At 35.1% G+C, this 20,706-nt stretch overlaps 1 protein-coding gene across 4 annotated transcripts in view; it reads right to left on the reverse strand.

Annotated features, from left to right (window-relative positions):
- The window catches only part of TBC1D5 (TBC1 domain family member 5), a 739,731-nt gene that overhangs the window by 172,848 nt on the left and 546,177 nt on the right, over positions 1-20,706 (reverse strand). For all 4 annotated transcript variants that reach the window (XM_037845606.1, XM_037845577.1, XM_037845586.1 and 1 more), the window contains 2 exons: positions 20,415-20,557; positions 9,704-9,810 (listed from right to left, as the gene is read on the reverse strand). In XM_037845606.1, coding sequence (XP_037701534.1) covers positions 9,704-9,810; positions 20,415-20,557 — 250 coding nt within the window. The remainder of the gene's footprint in view (positions 1-9,703; positions 9,811-20,414; positions 20,558-20,706) is intronic.

Below are 20,706 nucleotides of genomic sequence, written 5' to 3' on the forward strand. Positions count from 1 at the left end.
AGGAACTAGTGAACTCACAATAGATTTTCATGGTCCTTGACATCTCATTGGCATTGTAAATATTCCACCATTTAAGATAATAGTACCCAGAAATTCACTTAAATGGGCAATAAGGCACAAGCAACAGAGCAAGGTAAGGAGTGAAGGGGCCATGGGCAATCCCTTTGTATGTGGTAGTCCCTCTTCCCTTAGGAGACCTCAATGGTTATATGTGACTGGCTTGCACATGGGTCATGTGATGGCATCAGCCTTAATCTGCATATTAAATAGTAAAGCTCAGATTTTCTTATTTTTTTTTTTTTTGGAGGAAAATGAATACAAACAGAAGTTTCCGTATTTTCTTCCTGTACCTAGTTGGATCAGCTTGTGTAGTCACTGGGATGCACATACGCCACTTCGGAGACAACTGGCTTAGATCTCAGGTTTCTGGTTTTAGATGCTTGGTTTTCATTTTGTATAATAACTTTTTCTCAATCTATTGCTGTTTCTTAAAGTGTTGTCCACTGTGTACCAGTTTTGGAATATAACTGATACAGATTTCTAGGTCCTACTGCAGATCTGTTTACATTAGAATGAATGGGGTCTTGTCTGGAAATCTGTATTTTTAACAAGCTCCTCCAGATACTTCTTTGGCATGCCACAGTTTAAGATCTACTGCTTTAGACTGCACGCTTCATGAAAAGAGAAGTGAGTCTCCTTAATTCATTATGGCTCTAGTACTAGGAACATAGATGTCAGACAATAAATACTTGCTAAACTGTATTCCAATAAACAGAACCATTTCTCTGGCAGAGAACTTGTAGTTCCGGTTGGGGTATGTAGTCACTATTCATTATTGTAGGTACTTGGGAAATACCAGTAAATTAAACAAACAAAAATCACTGCCTTCATGGAGCTCATATACTCTCAGGGAAAGAGAGACAAATGAAACTATAAAGTTCCTTTCCAAAACCAGGAAAAACAACCCAGTGAATAAAAAACTATTCAAAATCATATTAAGACATTTGAAAAATGCCACTAGCAGCATCTGAGGACCATATTCACATATCAAATGGTAGAGCAAAACCCCCTTCATAGAGCTCAATAGGCCTCTGCCTGGAAAAGCTGAGTCCTCCCAGGAATATGGCATGGTGTTCCAGCCACTCCTGAGGTACAGTGAAAATCTTGCAGTTTGGAAAACTAACTTGCATTTCCCAATATGGTAGTCATAAAAGTGTTTGAATTGGATGAAATATACTTAAAATTTTTCCATAATAAAATATTTTGGTTTGTTTTGAACAGATGACTTCCTGTCTGAAGTATTTAAATAAAGCAAAATTAATTGATTATGGTTATGCAGTTTACTAATTGAATGTATCGATGTTTCTTCTTATAAAACACTATATTTAATGTTTTAAATTAGCAAAAATATATTTAATGTGCTAATATATTTAAGGGGCAAATAAAATATTCAGTGTAGCCATATTAAAAAACTATGTTTTCTTATATTGCTGTTTTTTCATTGTTAAGTTTATAATTTTTGTCATGATTTGTGATTTATAATGTTCAATTTATTTAAATTGTAACTTTAAAATGACATAGAAACAACTCAAAGTAGTGGCTTTTCTTCTGGAATAAGCTACTTCATATACAAGAAGGAAAATAAGTGATTAACTAGATTGTCATAGCACTTAGAGCAATGACTTAGAGATTATAAGCTAATTAAGACAGTACTAGCCACCCCTTCCCATTTAAAAAACAATTAAAGAAACTGAATGTAAGGCAGTAAAAGGTTAAATGATTTCCCTGAGGATAAAACAGCAAGCCAGTGATGAAGCAGGGCAGCTACTTCATTCCTTGACCTCAGGGAACTTTCACAATTATTTCACAGTAACGTGTTCTGATACATGACATTTGGGGCCTCACAGTGACTTTCCAGACACACATGCATAGGATCAGTAGCTTTAAAAAACTTAAGTTGTCCATTTCCAATAAATATTTCTCCTTAAAATCCCAGATTTCCCTCTCTTGTAAGATATTAAATAAAAAGCAGGAGCTCAGTTTGCAGATTTTGTTTTGCTTACTGTTTATCAGTACCGTAAATTACCACTCTCGTGGGTTAAGTTGTTCTTTAGTAAAAGAGCTCTCTCCTCTAAAACATGAAGAGAAACCATTTCCACAAGGTTTTCATAGCTTCCATCAGCTGCCCTAAATAAAAATCATTAACCTTTCCCAGATTCAAACAGTGACATGCTTATTTTGAGCGAATATTGTTACCACAAGCAACATTTATAGTAAATAAACCTAGTAAAAATCATTGGGATGAGATCCTTTACACTGATTTTTCACTTACACACAAAACATATATTTATCTTGAATAAAAACACACAAGTTAGAACATTATGCAAATTAATGGCAAATAAAATATTGCCAAATAAAATACTATCAAATAAAACTCTTTACACATTTGATGGACTCAACAATTAATGTCTGCTAACAGATGAAGTATTGACAGGGGACACAATCATTTTTCAGGTCTCTGAGACACTGAATGACTTCTGGATAGAGAACTGCCAAGCTCTCCCTGGCCACGTGCTTTAGCAGTCCTTAGGAGCTTTCATCTGCTGTTTTCTCAGGTTGAAATAGCATCTCCCAAGAAAATTCTTCAAAGCCCAGTTGGAGTGCCTCTTCCTCTAAGGTGCCTCTCTGACTATCTAAGTCCAATTAGCTGGACTTCTGCAATGTTGTCACTTTTTCAACTTCTATAATAATTAGTTGTTTCTATCTATAGGGGACTCCGTCCTAATCATATGGGCCAACTCTAATGCTCTCCATACAAAAGACAGTCAAAAGTGTCTTTTGAATTGAATTGAATCCAGAAAGTTCCTCCTACAGTTCAAGAAAAGGAGTGACTTGCCCAGTTATACACAGAAGGCTATGATACAAGTAGAACCCAGATTCTGAGCTTTATTCATGTGGCTGACATTGGGTGAGTGGTGCTGGAGAACTAGTCCCTGACCTGATAGAGCTCTCATTTTAGCAGCTGAGAAGGTAGGTTAATATTAAGTCTAGTTCTGCCGTCACTACACAGTGGAGCATGATAGTCACATAAATGTAAACAAAACTGAGAGTGGTAGTATACAGAGGGTAGACAAGATTTTTTTTTTTTTTTTAAGTAATTTACACATGACTAAAAGAATTCAGAGTCCTGACTGCATTAGAAAAATGATGTTGAAAAAAAAGAGTGACACAAGTCACATAGCTAAACAAAAACAAAAACAAAAACAAACAAAAAATCAATTTTGCTTATGTCACTAACAGAGAAAACAAACAAACAAAAAACCAAATGATTCTCAAAGAATGGCAGCTTTCAAAGAAATGTCCAGCTTTTGGGGGGAAAAAAAGGATGAAGAAGACAGGAGTAACATAAGCAATCTTTCCATAACACGAAATTATAACAGAAAATTGGATTAGAAATATACCAGAAAATCTCAATAGTAATTGATGGGTGCATCATGAAAAGTAAACAAACAGATACTGTGCATCCTCCTCAAAGAGTCAGTATGTGCGATTTTTAGGCTGTTTGCTGCTTAGAGAAGAAAATATTATAATGGCATCATATTATGGACAATTGTCTAACATTGTACCTGACTGGTAGCAGGCTTAAATCCATTCACCACTTTTCAGTTGGGATATATAACATTTTGCCAAAGTCATTTGACATTAACAAAAAAGCTGCATGTACTTCAATATACAATGGGTGTTTTTTGTTGCATTAAAAGAGTAAAAAATTTAATTAACTGCATCAGATCTGAAGTCTTAGTATTAGGACTTTTTATAATTTAAGAAGGCAAAATTTAACTCCAGACAAAATCCCAGTCAGAATTGGCTAAGCATTAAGAACACTGTATGTTATATTTTTATAGTGTGTTTATGTGTGCAAGAATGACTATGAAAGTAAATACTGTTCTACCAATTTTCCATAAACAGTAAAAGTCACTGCTAAAAAGGTTGCTTGCACACTTACCAGAAATATTTTTTTTTGAATAGTATAGTCTTCAAAAAAGGGCACCTATCACATTCTTACTGAACAATCTAAAATGATAATCCGTGACCTGTACTTCATTTGTAATCTCTGATACAACACTTCAACACACAATACAAATAAGAGAGCACCAAAAAATGAAAATTACTTTGCTTATGCTTCTGTATTAGAATTTTATTTGCTAAAGGGTAAAAACAGATTTGCAAAATTCACAGTAACTTAAAACAATAGTTTTAAACCTTTTATTCCTAGCCCTTACTGCCTTTAGGAAAGAGAAAACATCTGGTTATTTAAGGAATACAATATGTTCACATTTTCTATGACTTTTGTTTCTAATTGGGTTTAAATTTTTAAAAAAAATTTGAACTAGACTATGTTTTTTAATCACTTCATATTTTTCAGACTGTCCTCTTTCTATCCTCTCTACTTCATTAAGTAGATTGTTTTTTTGGAAATCTGCTCTGTATAATATGATTAAGTTAAGAAGATGATGTTATTCTGTACAGGTTAACGTAATACTCTGATACATACCAGAGTATTTTGGGCAGAAAATAGAAAAGTATTTACAAAGTCTCTTGAGGGACTGGAGAAAAAATGTGGAACTATTAAACTTCCCCACCTCAGGAATTTCTGATATTCTCTCAAGCATTTGGGATTCCCAATTTAATAAGCTAAGCCCATGATTTTATTATGAAACTTATTTCTGTAATGTTAAAGTTATGCCTACTTATAATTATGACTAAGACTCACCCCCAGATAAACTCTTTTGTTGCTCAAATGTGCCCTCTCTCTGTAAGCCAAACTCTGCAAATAAACTCACTATCCTTCTCCTTTTGTGTGACATGACTTCCAGGGATGTAAGTCTCTCTGGCAACGTGGGGCATGACTCCCAGGGATGAGCCTGGGAATTGTCAATTGTGGAATTGACAATGTTTTCTTGACCAAAAGGGGGAAAAGAAATGTAAAATAAAGTTTTAGAGGCTAAGAGACTTCAAATAGAGTCGAGAGATCACTCTGGAGGTTACTCTTCTGCAAGCTTCAGCCAGATATTGCAAATTGCCACAGTATGCCAAGCCCCAACTAACAGTATTCCTGAAAACTCTAAAAAATACCATGGGCTCTATCTAAGACTCATAAAAGTTGTACCTATTAGGTTTATTTTTTCAGAAACTTAAGGCCTCCAGATTGTTCCTATGCCAGATAAGCCCTGAATCCCAGAGGTACCAGTCTCTCCAAGAGCATCAACTAGTTTCATTCCTCTACCCCATACTGTCGACACCCCTTTCCAGCATGAAGAAGTTAGAATTGTTATTGCCCAGATATCTATGAAGATTGAGAGAATGATCAAATGGGAGGGAAGAGCAACAGAAATTAGGATTTAACAAATGATTATGACTATCGAATCATTATATAGACATTTCTTTTTAGTTTCTATTGTATTAGAATAGCCAGAAGGAAATACCCGAAATTGTAGCCTTGATCTTTGATAATGATTATATAACCATAGAGCTTTTATCGTGACCATGTGATTATAAAAACCTTGTGACTGACACCCCCTTCACACAGTATATGGCTAGATGAGTAATAAAATAAAGACATGCATGGAAAAAAAAAAAGATAAGAAGATGAGAATTAGGATTGTGGGCTGAAGAGCTATGCCTAGAAACTGTATTTACAGTGTGCAGAGTATAGGATGCTACAAACAGATATTTGACATCCAGTCTCTTCATACAGGATACTTTCACAAAAATTTCAAATAATTCTTGGGCCATATAAGTACAAGACAGTTTTACTTATCACAGATGCAGACAAATGTCTATTAAAAATAGAAGAATCTATATGAGAAATATCAGTGACTAGGATTCTACTATTTTTAAAACGAATGAAGCAACAAGCCTTGTGTGGAAAGGTAATCTGAAGACCTAGGTTAAATTGCTGGTTTTGCTAATGTATGACTTTACCTTGATTAAGTCTCTAAACTTCACCAAGATCCTCAGTTTGTTCATTTAAGGAGGCTTGATTAGATGATGTCTAGTTCTAGATCTCTAGTTCTGCAATTCTGACAGCCTAAGTAAAATATATCAACCAGATTCTTTTTTTATTTTGCTGATTCCATAATATTTGAAGGTGGTAACAGGATTTTAAATAAGTCTGAAACACAGAAAATTAATGAACTAGATCTAGATGCCCTTTAAGTTCAAGCTGGAGGTCAACTCACTATCTTGATATAAAAATGACAGATGATAAATTTACAACTGGCCATGGTCTCTGTGGAATGAGGATGTGGATCCGAGAAATATGCTAGGCAAGTCAGGTCAACCTTGACTACACTCAGATAGTGCATTAGAAGGAGAGTTTGCATCTGAGTCAGAATTCAATTCTACCATTAATTTCTTAATACCAACCACATACAGGACACAAAGCTAAGTGCGAAAAAGAACAAAAAATAATGAGCAGGATCAAGTTCCGAGGAGGAATAGCTGATTAAATAAATATGCAACTAGCTAAAATACAAGGTGTTGTGAGAACTCTAAGGGGAGAACTCTGAATGGGTCCACAGAAGGCAGAATGGATACTGGGAATTGAGAGAAGGGGGTTCTGGAGCCACTTGAGTGTGAGTACTAGTTGGAAGCTTACATGCTTTTTGACCTTGACAAAGCCATGTAACCTTAACCTCTCCACACTGAAAAAGGGTGAGGAAAGATAACCTGCTTTGCTTACTTCACAGGGTTTCTGTGAGGACCGAATAAAGCATATCAAAGTGCTTGGAAAGCTCTGAAGAAGTATGATCCTACTCTTATAGTCCACAGGCCCATTATTTCACTCTGTTAAAATTAGAAATCTTTCCATATAAAGCCTACTTCTGATATAAAACAGTTAGAGCTCAATGTCTCATTGATTTGCAGGGTCTGTATTTCTCAACTGAGCATTTTCTGCTGGGGTGTAGGGATGACAGTAGAACAAAGTGCTTTCTGAAGGCTGACAATGAACTTACTTGGACTTAGAGTACCTTGATTCTTTTGTTTTTGTTGAATCTATCATCAGCACTCAACACTACTGTCATACAAAGTACGCTTTAGTGCCTCAAATCTCATCTTTCTACTAGCTCACTACATAGACTCAGATCTATTGGCAAACATTCAAGAATGACTCAAGTAATTTAAGTGAGTAATTTAAGTGTTTAAGTTAAAGTAACTTAAGTGTTTTTTTTTTTTTTTTGTTAATAAATAGAAAATATTTAAAGCACTCTGATGTCTCCATTTTTAGATGATGGGGTAGGGGCACATGCATCATATTTCCCACTCTTTTTTTTCCTCAGTATAAATGGCCTCCTTTATGACTTTATAATTGATATTAACTATAATGAAACTTGTGGATTTCTATGATATAAATAAATTTGCTGGTTTTTTTTCACTTGTACTTTTATAACACTGGAGTGGATCTTGTTAGCTCATTAGAAGTCAGTTCTTTACAGGCAAAGGATGCTCTGGCTGGGTGGGTATTCAGAGGCAATTTAGTTCAATCCTGAAATGTTACAAGAGAAAAACATGGCTCAGCAAAAATCACAGGGATGGTTGGTAGCACAAGCACGACTTGACCCATGGTCCCAGTTCCTAATTTGGGCTCCTTGCAGGACACCACACTGCAACAGACCTATATTTAGGACAGGTGCCAAGTGATGTTAATTATCACCTGACATTTAGTAAATGATCTCAATGTGTCAGATATTACATATTCTTCATTATACCTACCAACTTGTTGGGTTAGCTATCTGTTACAAAGCTGTCTTTCCTTTGCCTACAGATCTCATCATTTCATAAACTTGCTCTCAAGGAGCTTTTAAGCATGACTCCCCCTTTCTGCCACATTTCTTATGTCTCAGTAATAACCCTTTAAGATCCTGCATTTTGGACCATTAGTTTGGTCAAGTTTTTACTTGGTAACATGGAATATAAAAACGGAAAATTTCCTCTTTTAGATATTTATGCTATTGTTTTTTTTTCTTCTTAAAGCTCCAAGAATATATTTTTCTAATGTTTATAGAATTTGCTTCATTATATCTTTGTATTGTGTACATTACTTTATGGATACATAAATTTACTCTATTAAAATTACACTAACATAAAAAAGCGTTTAGATTCCACTAACCACACTGCTGGACTTAGTATAAAGAATTTTGCAACTAGATGGGTGAGTGAGTCATAGGAAGATCAATCATATTTAGCAAGGAAAAAATTACTCAGATCTATAGGTTTTAGATAATATATTCATTTCTCCCTTCAATTAACCCAAACAAATGACACAAGTAGAGATTTCATATTGTTATTTTATCAATTTTTCTCTACTTGGTATGATTTCAAGAATTACTAATGCTGAGCTGATAGAATTTGCCTAAAGTTTGTAGACCAAAACTCATATATCTTGTTGACCAGCAGCATCATTCTTTATTCCTCTTTTATAGATATTTCTTAATCTTAGTTGTTTTTAATATACTCATACACTTATATATACATGTGTTCTTAAAAATATAAATACAGGAATTTTGTTTTTCATAGTCAATCTCCTAAACCTACCCTCCCCTAAATCTGATGCTTCTTTATGTATCAGAGAAATGGTGAGTTATATTTTTGATGGTTAATGAAATTGCCTTGTGTAAGAAAAATTATACAAATTGCACATTTCTGGAGAAAATGGATAACAGCATACAGTAATAAATTATCTCATATCAATTAAAGAATAAATAGAGGTGGCATAAAGTAACGCATTCTTTTATATAAATTAAAGAATAAATAGAGGATATAATCAAACAATCAAGCAAAATGGCAGAAATCCTTCAGATTCAAAATTTAGGTTGAACTTGGAGAACCAAGTCAATCAGACAGAGCTTTGGCAACAGAATCCACAGACAGACTGACTCAAAGACAGTTTGACAACTGCCAACTTAACTGTTGCAAGGTCTGCCAAAGAGCCAAAGGCTGGGATTACCATCTAATGCCTGGCATACTCATAATTGTGTTTGAAGCTTTCTCTCTCACACTTCATCCAATATTTTTGTTTGGCTCAAAAGTAGCAAGGATTCACAGATTTTTTAAAAAAAGATAATTAAATGTTTTTATTTTCAAGAAACATGACATTAGTTATAAAAGAACACACTTTTTTCCCAAAGTGTAAAGAAAATTTTGGTGAACTGTTTTAACTTCAAATAGAATAATTAGCATTAAAGTCTATCTAAACCCTTATTAAGTTACTCTTAATCCACAAAACAAGAAATACATATTCATAAGATGAAATAATTCAGTATTTCATTGTGTCAGATACTCATATTCTGTTTTTGAAAGTTTAAGTTCTTGGCCTTCAGATGGTTCTAAGGCTCTAGTATTATAAATTGTCCCTTGTAAGGGGTTCCAATCATAATGAAGTTTGGTTTTAAGGGGAGGCAGTTGCTATTTCCTTGAGTTATGAGAAGGCAGGAGGGTAGAATAACTTTTCTGAAGAACAAAAGAAGATGTGTGCCCAGTTAATTTGCCTGCTGAGTTGTTGGTCAATGAGGTATATGAATTTTGGTCTAGAGACTTTAGGCTAATTCTATCAGCTGGGCATTAGGGACTCTTGGAGACATACGAAGAAACCAATTTTTCACCAATTTAAAATTATGCGTATACTTCTTGGAAAGCTTACCTTTGGGTCTCGAAGGAACAGAGCCTTCAGAATCAGTGAATGCACATCTCCGATGGGGGGGTAATGCATCAGAAGGCCAAGACACGTCTGGTAGTTACTAGAGATCACTAATGTAAAAAGGAAAAAAATCATTCAGAAGCAACAGTCTAAGATATTTTACATTACTGATGGTATAAAATCTAACTTAGATTCAAAGAAAGAAAACCAATAACTCAACTGATTTGATAAAAAGAAGGAGGGAGAAGGGAACCCTATCAAATAGAATAAGTTTAAAATTCTCATAAAATATTATTTACTTTGATTATCACGCTTCAAAGCTTGCATATATTACAAGTATTCTTTTAAATACAGTATATTCCATAATACAAAACTAAAGAAAATATAATTTCTTCCAATTATTTGTTTTCCTAAAGGTAATAAGAAATTTAGGAAGATTATCTATGAAGCATTTCTTGAAGGAAAAATGTAAAAATCTTCATATATAAGTATAGCTGTGTTTTCCAGACTCTCATTTATTATCTTTTTCAAATCAACCTAATTATGAGTGCAATTATTAAACACATCTTTTCAGGCAGGTCTTCGTAAACTACTTCATTTCTTGGCAATCTATCTGCCACTGTTGTCATATTTGGACCCTTTAACAATGAATGCCTGCCTTCTGAGCCAAAGACTGCTTCCACTACACTGATTGTGAAACTACAGTTACAACTTTTTGTGGTCACAACTGAGTCCTTTTCGTTAATCAGAACAGTTGAAAATTGTTCCATAGAAAAGCAGCTATGATTCGGTAGAAACAATGTAAATAATAAAATAAAAAAACTGTTTGCTTGTGACCAGAAACACTCTTGGTTCTCAGATTTTTTTCCCTCTTCCTGTTGGAAACAGCATTTCTTGCTGTAGCTCCCCACCCCCCAACCCCTTTCCCAGGAGGATTATGGAGAAAGGAGATAGGACTGCACAAAATGAATAATTATAATCTATGTAAGGAACCACTTTATCATCTTCATTTCTGTGGCTGATCTGACAGCTTGTAATTTCATACATCTGCTTTCATTTGTAAAGCACTCACTTATGCTATCCTTTCTATATGTGTTCAGACTTCTCTTATTTGTTCATTTTTTCATATTTGCATTCAGATACCTGTTGTTCTTTTCCTTCTAGAATTAGAAAAGCTAGGGCACTGAGAATAGTACAATGCTTTCATGACTAGTGTTCTTTGAGATCCAACAAGTGAGTAAAACCTAGATAATCCATCCATTATATTCTGAAATGCTATAAGAATTATATGTTAGTAAATGACCCAGGAAAAATTTCTGTATATTTTTTAGGAGAGGCAGGAGAGTTTTATGGAAGGGGTTCTGGACTCAGGACTCAAAGATGTAAGCACTTGGACCACCATTTGAACCTTATATAACATTGCCTGAAGATAAATGTCATAATCTATGTGACTGACTTATAGCAGCTCCTCAAAACTTGTAGGAGTGCCCTATCTGAGCTTAAGTTTAGTCATTTAGAAAATAACTTCCCAAAGAAAACATGTATATTTTTTGCCCACCTCATTAAATTGAATAATTATTGAGTACCAAATCTATGATAGGCTTTATGCTAGAATGCAATGTAGAGATGAAGAAAATACAATCCCTGCTTTGGAGAAACTCAAAATACAGAAAGGCATGTGCCAGTTTGAATATATTGTGTCCCCCAAATGCCACTATCTTTGATGTAATCTTGTGTGGGCAGATGTAATCAGTGTTGATTAGATTGTAATTCTTTGAGTGTTTCTTTGGAATGCACCCCACCCAGCTGTGGGTGATAACTCTGATTGGATAATTTCCATGGAGGTGTTGCTCCACCCATTTGGGGTGGATCTAAGTTGATCAGTGGAGCCATGTAAATGAGCTGACATAACAGAGGGAACTAAGTGCAGCTGTGAGTGACGTTTTGCAGAGGAGCTACAGCCAAGAGGGACACTTTGAAGAAAGCACAGGAGCTGCAGATGAGAGACAGTTTGAAGACGGCTGTTAAAAGCAGACTCTTGCTCCAGAGAAGCTAAGAGAAGACGAATACCCCAAGTGCAACTAAGAGTGACATTTTTGAGGAACTGCAGCCTAGAGAGGAATGTCCTGGGAGAAAGCCATTTTGAAACCAGAGCTTTGGAGCAGACACCAACCATGTGCCTTCCCAGCTAACAGAGGTTTTCGGACACCATTGACCATTCTCTGGTGAAGGTATCCGATTGCTGATGTGTTACCTTGGACATTTTATGGCCTTAAGACTGTAACTGTGTAACCAAATAAACCCCCTTTTATGAAGGCCAATCCATTTCTGGTGTCTTGCATTCCGGCAGCATTAGCAATCTGAAACAAGGCAGATGTATAAAAACAAGAGCAGTTTTTACTACTATGACTACTAAGATAGCAATGACTTATGGAAACCTTAATAATGCTAGGCTCCATGCTAGGAACTTTTACTTCCATGATCTCATTAAATTCTGATAATCTTAATATAAAAGTACACTTATCATCCCTGTTTTACAGATGAGAAAACCGATATTTGGAGAGGTTAAGTCATTTGCCCAAGTCACACAATGATTCTGGTGATGGAAGAAGATTTAAAACCCAGAAGTCTAGCTCCAGGATCTGTGCTCTAATATATGACTTTGTTTTGAAAGATCTTGTTTTGCAAATCAAATGAAATAATGGATGCAAAAAGTCATTCCAAACAGTAAAGTTTATTCCTATTATTATTCTTGTCTAGTGGTTTTTAGTAGCATGGAAGGTTAGAGTAACCCAGCCTCTAGAACAGCCTGATAAAGATAGGTATTCCCTGGAAGAACCAAAGCAATATCTCTATGTTATTACAAATTGACCGAACTTTTGAAGCGATCAGAAACTATAAAATACAGAAGGAAAGCCAAAAACACAGTATTCTACTTCCAGAATGAGCAAAGAAGCTATCATTCCTTCTCTCTTTCTCCCGTCCATCCAATCACTAAATGCAATGAACATGTCCTGAGTATCTACTAAGTACCAGATACCCAAAGACTATGGTAGGCACTAGGGATATAATGGCGAATGATTCTGAGAGCCTGCCTTCAGGAAAGGGGGATGAGGCAGATAGATTGGTTGTGGCTTAACACTCTGATTTTTTCTACACCAATACTCATCAGGAGAATGTGATCTTTAATTGATTAATAAAAATGTGTTCTTTTAGAGGATTTTTAATTTGCAATTACATATGGTAAATATAAAAATCCCCATTTGAATAATTATGCCTAATTTAAAGTAAGTAAAGAAAATTATACAAGCTGTTTTAAAAACCAAGCAGCAGGATAAAAATTTCTTGGAGAAAGTCAAGTATAAAAGGGTTGTATCTTTCTCCATACAAAGTGATTTTACTGTAGTGTTTAAGAACCTCATAGATTTTATCCTTCAGGATTTCCCACTGCCTCTCTGAGAACCATCAATCAGCACAGTAACCACTTTCTAAACCCAAGACTGAAATATTCTATATACACTTAGATAGTCTTTGTGAAGTCCTTATTTTTCTAATACATTTCGAGAAAAGTGAGACTTTTAGTTCATTACAGGAAAGAGACAACCTCAAATTCAGAGTAGCTGAAAAATTGAGATTTTTGGCCAGAAAAGATTTTTAAAATTGCTATTGTTACCGCTCTCTACACTCTTCAAGCTTAATCCACTGTAAATAGAATAATTTTAATCGGAATCAAATAACAGAAGAGATTTTTACTCAAGAATTTATACCATTAAACGTACAGTATCACTAACTGTAAGGCTGCAAGTAAGCAAGCATACAAGTATAGAATTTCCAGTTACTAAAGTCAGAACAACAGCATTTTAGCTCCAGGAGTACTACTGGTACTAGTCATGAAATCTGAAGCAAATCAGTTAATTATTCAGGTTTTAGTTTTCTCCTCATTTTCTATCTCCTCATCTTATTGAAGGAATAAAATGAGATGATCTAGTGCAAAAAACCTTTCAATCTTTTAATGAAAGTTATTACCGTTAATATAATAGTTGCAGGATATGCTCAGAATCAGGGCCCAAGCTCTATTTCCATATTTGCAAAAAGTCAGGGAAATGAAGCCTGAAAAATTTGGTAGGTTTTAAGATTAGATAATTAAACAGTAAACCTGGTTCATAGGCTTTGCCTCTCTAAGTTTTAAATCCAAATGAAGGAGAACCATAAGTTAGGAATAGTTAAATCTTAAAACAGATACACATTGGTAAAGTTTATTTCATTGGGCTTAGTGATTTTTAATACTTTACTCAGAAATATAGATTGTCAGTAGAAATGGTTGAAGTGTAGAAAGTATTTAAATAATGTTGACAATATCCATTTCCTTTTGTTAAATTTTGTTTATTCATTCATTCAACCCACATTTACTAAACACCTATTTAGTCCCAAATGTTGAACTAGGTCTTAAGGACATGAAAATACGTAACACAACCTCAACTTTCTCTTCCTATTCCAAGGGAAGTATAAAACTAATTGCAACACAGGATAGAGTTGATAGGGCTGTGACAGTCCCTAGAACTGGAGACTGGGAGATCAACAAGGGCATCACAACATGTAGAAGCACATGGAAGGTAGGGCAGTGAGTGGTCCCTATGTTGGCATGCAGAGGAGAAATAGAAATGTGGGAGAGAAAGGCAGGTGGGGGTCTTACTTGTATGCAGGGATGGAGTTTAAATTTTACTATGTAGTGGCTAACATTCAAGTAATGTGTTTAAATCTGTGTTACCAACAGATTGATACAGCATAGGGTAATCAACAGGAGGGAAGAAAGGAGGGACAAGAGATGGAGCGGGGGCAGGTAAGAGATCCTAGCAATAGTATGGTGGAGGACAGATGGATACCTGGAGTGAGGTAAAGGTACAGGGATAAAGAAATTGCAGGAAAAATGGATAGGTTTTTGTATGTGATCAAATTTGGGTAGTGTGTGTTTGAAAGAGACAAACAGAAAAGGCAAAAGCAAAATGTGTGTGTGTGTGTGTGTGTGTGTGTGTGTGTGTATTTTAAGCCCACTCCCCCCCACCAATGCCCCCATATAGTCCACTTCCTCCAAGTTGCTTTTTTCCTGATTGCTTGTTTAGATCTCTGCTTTAATTTTGGATGCTTTCCTCAAATGTGTGGCGATTCTTGGCTATTCATGCTTAAGAGTGGGGCACTGCAAAGCTAATTGGAAGCTAGCTTTGTATGTACAGACGGGCAGGTTCGTTAACTCTGGGGTTCAACAGGCCATTTCTTGGGCAATCCCTGAACCTGAATTTTTAGGTCTTCTTTTTTGGGGGGGAGGGGGGGAGCTGTTTAGATTCCTCCACGCAAATTTTTCCCAATCTTATTCCTGGAAGGAAACAGGCTTCAGTGTCTTAGCTTCTGTGTCCTGGGAGATAGTGATGAAGGCCAAGGGGCTCAATATTCACTAAAATTCCCCTTGAATCCTTAGTCCAAGATCCCTGATAGGGGTTTTGGTGATCTGGGTATAGTAGTTTCTTAAACAGACTTTCAACCAGTTCTCCTGTTTTTAGACCTACTCTTTCCCTCCCCCTACTGACTTCCAGAGGTACCTTGTGCTACCAATTTCTATACTTTAAGGTATTTTCTGAGTTATTTCTTGGTTTTCCCCCATTACCAATTTTGTATTTAGCTTTGTTTGACCTAATAAGTCAGTAATCACTCATCCAACCATTTTCCAGCTTCCAAAATTGCTAAAATCCCCTTCCCTGTTCTCCATGTCCTGTCAGTTTATGCTATTTTAAGGGGGTTTCAAAAGCAATGGAGGTAAATACAGGAGCTCAATATGCCATCTTTATCTGAAGTCCTTAATCACTTCTTTAATGGCATTTCTAGTCAGTCACTGAGGCAGGTGAATGGAAAGGAAAGAATCTAGGTGGGGAAGCAATTCGGTAGAGAAAACTTTGAAAAGTAGTAATCAAGATGCTAAAGATCACCATCTCCCTTTCTCTAATAATCAGAGAATATGGCCCTAGTTGGCTTGTAGAACTACTTGTGCTCTCATTTGGCAGCAACAGACAGACATGGTATCTTTTCTTGCATGTGATTCCAGTGATGCATGTAAATTATGCTAGCTTTTCCCCATAAAAGGTGTATTCGAGTTCCTGAATTGATCTGTTGTATCACTTTCTAGGGAAAATGAAATTGCAAAAATGTGGGATGGGAACAGAAAAGGTGGAAAAGTAAAAAAGATAAGGTACTGAGTAATAAGACAATCCTCACCCCTACAGAGAGCCAAAATAAGATAAAAGCTATTAATTTTAACATAGAATAGGAATTTCAGAAGGAAATGAATTCCCCTTTCATTTATCTAGTCCTGTAACTATGTAAATTAAAATTATTTTCAGGTCTAAAAGGCAGATATTAGAAAGACAATGTGATACTATGGTATGACAGCATTTGTTAGTGAAAATTTAAAAGATGGTTAAACTAAACCAAAAAGTAAAATAATTGTATTTGTAACTCAAAGGGTTCATTAACATCCATATCTGAAAGGGTAATAAAAAAGACTGGCAACATTTTATGTCTGAGAGAGAACATTCCTTCAAAAATAAGACCAGTGATTTGTACTTTGATAAAGACTTTGTGACACATTACCACGTGGTTTAAAGTCTTTAGTTCTAGTCACTGAGGCTGGATAAAGCTTTTCCAGGAAAGGCAAATAAATTTAATTTGTAGTTAAAATAAACTGTATTTTGTTATCAGTAAAATGTTGAACATGTCCTTAACATGAAAATAGAGAAAGGAATTCTGGGGCAGGACAGATGGAAACAATGGCAGATAGTGGATGAAAAGTAAGAGATATAAAATAACATAAAAGGGAACAACTAAACCACAGAAAGACACAACTGCCATGGCAGCCCAGTACAGGTAATAGCTGGGGATACCCATGTAGAAAACCAAGGAAAATTATAGTGTAATCTACTGTGAAATGGATTTGATTATAGTGTTTTAGCTATTAATACAATTTACAAGACAAATAAAAGGTATATTACATTGTAAATTAGAGAAAATGTTTTTCTTTGATAGCAGTCAATAACAAAGTAAAAATTTAAGCCAACAAAAAGATGTGAAAAATTTTAGATAATTCAAAAAGTAGACAATGCTTTTTCCTAAAAAGTCATGTTGAAAGTATATTTTTCAAAAAATCATTATGTATTTGAGCTGGTATTATAAGAGAGAGAATTGCACCTGTCCTTTCTGCAATCCCTGCACACAAATCTACCAAGTTTCTCAAGTACCCTTCTGCCTTGAATCACCCCAAGTATTACTGAAGCATGTGAAGAGCTTTAGATGCTTTGAAGGATATGGAGGAATTATAATATATAGTTCTACTACTGAGCGAGCTTATACTTTGAGGATAAAGGACTAATGCACACAATAATTAAGGGACAATGCAATTGTATAAATTAGGTGCCACATTGAGTGGTACTGATTAAAATCTTACAGGAGTACAAAAGTGGGAGATGAATGAGGGATAGAAATAATTAGGGAAAGTTGGGAAAAGGTTACCTCACCCTGGGCATGAAAATAAGAGCAAGATCTAAGTAGGTGGAGACAGTGATGTACAGAACCATGTAAGTGACTTATAGTATGGAATAAACAGGTTAAAAAAAAGTGTGATTAGAGTCTAGCAATTAATAAACTATTATAGGAGTAACTTTCCTTGATTACTGTCTCTCTCTCTCTTTATTTTTTGTCACGTTATTTCTTTATCTCTGGACTTTTCTTTTTGTATATAATGTTAATCAAGAATCCAGCAAAGAATTCAAATAGCCTCTCTCATAGTCACATAAGAAAGTCACATAAGAGTAAAAATGTTTATGGCTTGATTAAAAACTTTGTGAATAACTTGATTTAGAAAGCGATACTATGTATCTTTAGTAAAGCAAAAACTTTATTCAAAGAATAGTTATTTGACCATCATTTCAAAGGTTAAATTTTAAACTCTATATAGAGATTGTTCATATTGTTATATTTACCAATGTAAAAGCTTTCTTTTACTTAATAAAATCAAGGTAGGCCACGAGAGATTGAAAAGGTGACGTGAGGCGGGAAAGCAGACAACGGGACTCCATGTTACTAGTCCTGTGGTCTTGGGCTGGTTTCCTTACCTCCAAACATGGAGATTGGCTTGATGATTTCTGATGCTTAATAAAAAATTTGATATTTATAGCAAATATATTAAGTGGTTGAATATTATACTTGCTTGATGGAATTAATTTTCAAAGAGAAGGAAAAACCTTTTTTAAGTTACATATTCCTTTGAGAACTACAGACCCCTGACACAAAGAAATACACATTTACACAATATTTTGTACAACATTAGTCTGATCACAGACCCTCTGAAACTCATCCACTGACCTCAGAGAAAGAGACCCCAAGGGAGGAATGCTGTCACTGTGAAAGTTCTTTCAGTTTCTCTCAAGTGCAACATTCTCTGAACTATAAACATAATACCTATGACTCCAGAAGAATACATGTGATCCCCAGAACCTTGTAGAGTGGTGTCCAGTTAATATTTTTTGACTATCCATTCAATTAGCATCCTAGATGCCCAGCAAGACATGTGAGTTAGAATCTGCTAGGATTGAATAAACAACGGAACAGATGATAAAAAAGGGAAAACTTCAAAACAAACAAGATAATTTTTCTTTCTACAGATATAATCTATGCAATAGGAGATTAAAACTAGTACTGATTCTTGAAGAAGGACTAGTTTCAGAAATAAATCTCTCCAACAGCTCTCCCCTACTTCCAAATGTACTCCAGTCTCATTCTAAAGATAGCCATCCAGCCTTCCTTGCCCCAGAATTGCCCTTGAGCAACATCTTTCTTCTTCCTGTCTCTGCTGACTTTCTTTAAAAGGAACTCTGCACATCCTATCTGCACATTCTTTCTTTTTTATTTAGTAATCTCTTTTTGGTTGAAAAAGTACTGCATACATTAAAATCAAAAAACAACAACAAAAAAACAAAAACAAAAATCTGCAAAGAGCTGTAGCCGTAGAAAGGTTATTGTACTTTACTGTCCAGTCATTCTTCAACCTACCATAATCCAGCTTCTGCTTCACTACTCCTTTAAATCCACCCTAGCAAAGGCTTCCAATGACTACCCCTCCACAGCACCAAATCTGAAGGGCATTTTCCAGCCTTACCTCATTGGACCTTTGGACTTCTGACCCTTGTTCTTCCCCTTGCTTTGGATTATACAATTTTTTGAAGTTACAACACAAGTTGTTTACTGGCTTTTCCTTCTCTGGTGCCCCTTAAATGGTGATGTTGTTCAGAGTTCTACGTTTGCCCATGTACCCTTTCTATACACAACTACCTTAAGTAGAGTGAGTATATAATTTATGAGAGTGAAAGAGGGCAGCATTAATAATTAGTAATTATTACAATAGAATAGCAGGTATAAACCCAGACTGCCCCAAACAAGCATTCTTTTTCTAAAAGAGGTTTCTCATTACTTTGGTTTTTTTACCCCTTATAAAAAAACACACAACTTTAAAATGGAAAATCAGCATTAAACATCCTATAATCCAGTATCCATCAAATGTATACAAACATCATTCGGTAATTCCAGATGTTTCCTCCTATTATTTCAATTTTCTTATATGATTAGCTCAGGCTCAGAAAGAAGGAACTTTTCACTTTGTCTGTCAAAATCCAAACTGTGACCTTCGAGGCACAGAAAAAAAAATACAATTTTTGGATAAAATGCACTGTTCCTGTCACTTATTCATTTTCAGTAATTTGGGGGGAATTGAAAGATATAATCTAAAATGTTACAGAATATTAACGTTCCCAGAGGCAAAATAAGAGCATCTGGCACAACTGGCATTCAATAAGCAAACAGGAGAACCAAATAACAACTTAACAGTTAAGATTATGAATGACCCCAAACCGTCTAAGTTCTTCTCTGAAAGTCCTACTCTAGATTTCTATTTCCTAATTTAATCATATCACTTTGTATAATCTTTCCCAATTATATTCTGGCTTACAAATGCTGAATTGTGAACTGTGATTATTTTTCTGAGAAGGAAAACAATTAAGACATTTTGAAATTTAAAACATGCTTGGTATTTTCTTTAAGCTGAGGATTGTCAGACTATTCAAAAGGGATAGGAACTGGCTTTCTGGCTATGCGAAGTGCTGTAAGGGAGATCTGAAGAGATGGGAACACATCTATCATTAACCATTAGGCACTGTATCAAGAAATATTTTTTGCTAAAATATCTTTAAATGTAACATTTATTTTTTATTGGCAACATGTCTGAACTATAAAATAGTTCCAGTCTCCTGATAAACATCCCTGCATAATCCCAAACTGTCAGAAGGTGGAGCTCTAAACATATCTGAAATATTGGCTTTTATATGTGCATTTCACAAGTGTGTGTAATGAGGAGATTAAAGTAGTAGTAAAAGTCTTTAGAAAAATGGTTTTGAATATTCCAATTCTCTCAGGATAAAATCATCCACATCTCCCAATATGCACATAGTTAACTAACAAAAAAGATATTTAGCATGTTCTTTTGAAATTTCAATATATTTTCTACTATAAATTTAAGTATACGTGAATCAGGGAATAAAATAGTATATTTAAAAGGTAAATCACATAAAAAAAAAACATGGCCACCTACTCAAATGTAGTCAAGGTCATTAACACTCACAAGCATCTCGGATGTAGAGTAACATAGCTATGAAGACATAATCGACTAAACTCAGGCTAAGGCCATCAGCAAACAAGGCATCCCAGACCACCAGGAGATCCTGCAGGGGGAACTCTCGTCCAAACAGCAGCCGCACCCACCGTCTGGGGAGAAACAAAACAAAAATCCAGAAAACAGGACTTTTGAGAGTAATATGAAGAGTGATCATTTTCTTATCATGTAACTGTGAAAAAAATTATAATTTAATTAACTAAGCACAGAAAGGAAATATTATACATCAAAAATAAAATAA

Source organism: Choloepus didactylus, chromosome 1 (genome assembly GCF_015220235.1).
Source record: "Choloepus didactylus isolate mChoDid1 chromosome 1, mChoDid1.pri, whole genome shotgun sequence".
NCBI lineage: Eukaryota > Metazoa > Chordata > Mammalia > Pilosa > Megalonychidae > Choloepus > Choloepus didactylus.